The sequence below is a fragment of the Macrobrachium nipponense genome, chromosome 28 (assembly GCF_015104395.2).
Source record: "Macrobrachium nipponense isolate FS-2020 chromosome 28, ASM1510439v2, whole genome shotgun sequence".
Classification (NCBI taxonomy): Eukaryota; Metazoa; Arthropoda; class Malacostraca; order Decapoda; family Palaemonidae; genus Macrobrachium; species Macrobrachium nipponense.
In genome coordinates this window covers 57836610-57841658 of record NC_087217.1, presented here as the reverse complement: position 1 = coordinate 57841658, position 5049 = coordinate 57836610, and the positions used below count along the sequence as shown (strand labels likewise).

The window sequence follows — 5049 nt, the reverse complement described above, 5'->3', positions numbered from 1 at the left end:
AATTTTATTATATTTTCTGTAATATGAATTTTTTGTTGTAATATGAATTTTCCGTTCATTATATAGTACTTGAAGTAGAAATATGATGCTTATATATATATATAAATATATATATATATAATATATATATATATATACAATGATTTTTTTAACATTAATTTTTGAAGTTTATATGTATATTTTCATGTTGAAATAAACAAGCTACTATGTTTCCAACAATAATAACTTTGGTTGTACGCATTTTTAATTGAGGTTTGAATAACTCCACAAGTCCTTTCTTAAGTTTAATATAAAACACCTAGTACAAAAATTTGACCACAATACATACTGTGTAGCATTTACAGTCATTTTATATACAAATAAATATCCATTTACTATTTTCATTTTGTTACATATTACTCTGTAAGACTAGTTAAAAAATTTACACATATACAAATATACAAGAGGAAAAGTGTACAAACACTACAACCAAGGATGCCAAGCTGGGTCCATACGACATAAATTGTCTACACAATTTACTGCTCGTACTAGCTGAGTAACCTGGAAAAATAAAAAGCATAAATGTACTAGTTGAAAAATTACGAGCGTTTTTGTTTTGCAATTCTCTGTTACTTAGTTGCTGATGGTAACAGCTTTTGTTTTGATTATCACTGTCACTATGGTTGTTGCTCAGCAGCTAGCACAGAAAGCATGCTTCTTCCAAACCTGTGGCTCTATTAGTGTTTAATATATACTTATTTCTTAGCCAGACAGACCATACCACAATGCCAACTCACTTGATTTCTGTACATATGGTTTCATTCACCTTCAGTATGATAATTTGAAACAAAAATAAGACATATATTATACCTACAGTAATAAAATTTTATATCCAGTGGAGAGAAAAATGTTTTCAACTTGAGGTGTAATTACAAAATGTTGAGATTCACGGTTAGTGTCTATGGAAGACTTCTTATAATTCAAAAGGAAGGATTCCAAGAAAAGTATGCCATCCTTACGGAAAAGAAAGCCTCAAAATCAAGGCACACAAGCCACCTGGATCAGGATCAGGAAGAGGACCTGGCAGACAAGGAAAGCCTAATGAAGATGGCAAGGAATGGCTCTGGAAAAAGGCTTGCCAGCTAAATGGGTGAAGAGAGTTTTGAGGTCAAGGCACACTACTTTAACTACAGAAAGAAGGCCTCAAGGGCAAGGCAGGCAACTTAGATGGAAAGCAGGCCTCGGTGTCGAGGCAGGCCACATCCTAGAGCTTAGCCCCAGGATATCAAAGATCCAAAGGGAGGAAAACAAAATCAAGAAATGTGAACAGGAGTCTATGTGAGAACAATATGACAGAGAGCAAGTTTTGTACTTTTGGGCCAGGCCAAAGTTTCTTTGCTTTGTCAGTATACTGAGTTTTTTCACTATGTAATGCATACTCATTTGATCCCCTTTGATGTGTATGTGTAAATATGCCCTGATTTTGTGGATTTGTGCTGCTGGTGTTAGTACTGATTATTCTCCTAATTTTTCCCAAGCTGGGATAAATAGGATGGGTTTGGAGTAAGGAAGGGCTTCCATCTTTTAACATCTTACCAAACCTATTATAAAAAATATTATTATAAAATGAGCCTTTCAAATGAAGGGAGGACAATATATAAGTAACCGGAACAGGGATTAAGCTGAGATGGATAGAAATAATCACAAGCAAATATAAAGCATGAAAAATCACATAAAACACCAGCATAGGAAAGGAAAACAATCAAGACCAGAGATGTTGGTTGCACAAGCTAGAGAAAAAAACCTGAAGAAAAGGTATTTGTCAGTGGTTTGATTATGGACATTCTACCTAACTACATATTATTAGGAAAGATGGGCAAGCATTTGTTGTGGCACATCTTTTGGAACTTTTTGTGCACATGGGTGTGTTAGATTAATTAGATTATAAAATTTTTGGCTCATAGCCAAGCGCCGGAGCACATGGGGGTGTTCTGCACAGTTAAAAGGCCATTTTATGATGAATGGGTTTAAGTTTGTGATAATAAACAGGACTTGCAAACCATATAAAACTCTGAAACTGAGTTTTGCACTGAAACTATTTAGTCTTATAAGAAATATGCCATGAAATTTACAATATAATTAGTTAACAGAACTGTGCTCTCTTGATTTATATATTACCTAAAATTTGCATTTATGGGGAGTGCCAATGTCACAAGGCCCCATTCTATAAAGTAAATGAATTTATCCCTAATGACTGAAGGCTATTTCCTTTTAACGTTCACAAATTATACTGAATAAACACGAGTCTTATTCAGTCTTCTTTGAGACTGAAGCATTCAACCCTTTATGGATGGGGTAATAAACCAAGATGCTGCACCCCAAGCCTGATAAACTTTGAGGACGGCCAATTCAAGACAAAAACACATCAATAAAAAGAGGAAGATGTGGATATGCACAAGGTATATGCAAAAAAATTCTAAAAAAAATTTCCCTACCTTCCATGAGAAGTTGAAAATGACTACTCACAACCCCCTGTGGGGCCTCTTTTACAAGGCAATCGTAAATTTTACGAAGTTATAATTCTTCTAATAAATGAATGTATTTTTTAATAAAATTATAATTACAGCTCACACAATATTAAAACAGGCAAGAAATAAAATTGTAACAAATTCTGAGAATAATTGTTGCAACATATTTTTACGTAAATTTACACAAAACGAAGATGCAACAACTTTTTTGGATTTATACATGTTTATTGTAATATTTCTTTGCAAAATTACATTTATAACTGGCATACTACCATAAAATGTAAGAACTAAAACCAACAGCAACCACTTGATATATTTATGAGCAAATTTACAATAGATGTCTTGTGAGACAGAAAGGCACTACATCCTCCCTTGAAGTGAAGGACCCAACCAAGTCTTTCATCAGCTGCCCAGTGGATTTTAGACAGTCTAAAAGTTGCCATTAGCAAATTTATGATCTATAAAAGTAATAGCACCTATCTCCGCCCGATTCCCATAAATCAAGTCACTCCATTCTCCGCCCAAAACCTGTTATTGCTGGGCTTAAAACTGAGAGAAAAAAAATTAAATTCTGAGGGTTGTTTTCCCTATAAGCTGTCTTCTCTATTACATTAATACAAGAGAAAATGGGATACCTAAGGGGAACAATTATTTTTGAATATATTTTACTTCAAATTAGTTTTCCCAGCTTTTTTACAATTTGCATTCACAGTCCCATAAAAACATTGAACAAAGTAGTCGATGATCTAATCTAACCATTATTTCATAGCAATAATGTTTCTAGACATATTTATCATAAAATGGTAGAGCATGTTCACCAGACTTGATCCAATGTAGAATCAATGGTAGACTCTGATGTTTTCACAAGTCTTTTTCGTTTACAGTGCCGTATAAACTATGAAAATAATTGTCCATGAACCAACCTAAACATTCTCCTATATTAATAATGTTTCTAGCAGTGTTTATTTACACACAAAACTGTTAAAAACAGTCCATAACTCACTTGGACCTATCCTGAATTATTCATACAGATGTTTTTTTTACAATTCTTTTTAGGCCAATAAACCAATCTAAATTTTTTTTGGCATTATCACTTCAGGATATGTTTATTTAAAACATAAAACAATTGAAAACTTAAAAAATAAAATTAGATCATCCCTTGAAATTCAGAAGTCTTGCAGCACACTCCTTAAAGACTGCTAGCACAATCAAGGACTGTTTTGAAGCAGGAAGGTTCCCCAAGATGTAAGGCCAGTAAACCAAGAAAATTTAAAACACTAAAATCCTATTTATGCAATGTTTAATTAAATATGGTTCCAATAACATAATTACCCTGCAAAACATTAAAAAGATTGAATAAGATACAGTAAAACTATTGAAACCAACTCAATAGATGCTAAATAAAAAAAAATTTTAATCCTTAATGAGCAGATATACTAACGAGTGGTAATATACTAGGTTTTGGGTGGTGAACGAATTTACCTAAGTTTGAACATTACCATACACATGATTATTTGACTTCCGATGGGAAAAATTGCCCATTTGCTTAATACAATTATTTCTTCATAAAACAAGAAACAATAATTTTAACTTTAATATAGTGAGTGGTATGTTTGATTATGCACCTGACCCCACAGTTCTGAAATCTGAAAAATTCCAAAAACCGAAACACCTGTTCCCGAGGATTTCAGATAAAGGATTGTGTACCTGTACTATATCTATAATGAAATACAAAAGTTGATAAAAATGATGATAGAATTAAGCTGCTTACTAGTGGGAACAGGCAATTTTTCCCTCTCATGTTGTTTCCCATGTAAACACAAATAGTTCAGTAACTTAGCTTTTGTCTTCATAAAGTTTACCTTTGTCATGTCTTTCTTTCCTAAAAACATACAAATCATCATACTGTAACTACCACTCAGGTAGTGGAGGTAAAACTGTTAATGCTCGGTGATTGGCTATGGTACTTCCTACCCTTTCACAGTGTGTTGTAATGACTGTATATACCGTTCGCAAGTTAAATCAGTTACAAGTTCAAAACATTTTAGGTGAGTACAGTATAAATACAGAACTGTATATATAAAATAATAATATAAATCAAAAGTTTTTATATTTACCTCACTGATGAACATTACATGAACATTACTACTATTTTAAATCTGCTGACCCTCTTAGGTGTCGTGTCTAATCTGATATCCGAATTAATGGGGTCTGGTTTAACAAGGGTCAACTGTAATTAGTCCAACAATTACAAAACTCATTATTTTTAAGTTTGTTGATATGTGGGGAGTGATTATTATGGAATATTTTTAACTATCAGTATGTGTGGAGGGAAAATTGTTTCAACAAGTTCTAATACACATATAGCAAAAACATTCGGTGAACAGAAAACATTCCATTACTGATATTAACATTAGCTACAAAAGTTGTTTCTTAGCTTTTGTCATTTACCACATATACCCCCCGTTGGGGGTGGTGCTGTCAGCTCACCTTATGCGGTGCACTACAGACATTACTCAAAGTTTTATGCAGCCATCCCTTC

At 33.1% G+C, this 5049-nt stretch overlaps 1 protein-coding gene across 1 annotated transcript in view; it reads right to left on the bottom strand.

The window, feature by feature from the left end:
- Positions 1-271: 271 nt before the first annotated feature.
- LOC135201202 (transformation/transcription domain-associated protein-like) overlaps positions 272-5049 on the bottom strand; it is a 204832-nt gene continuing 200054 nt past the window's right edge. The window contains 1 exon segment of the mRNA XM_064230080.1: positions 272-540. Within this exon segment, the coding sequence (XP_064086150.1) occupies positions 463-540 (78 nt within the window). The 3' untranslated portion in view covers positions 272-462.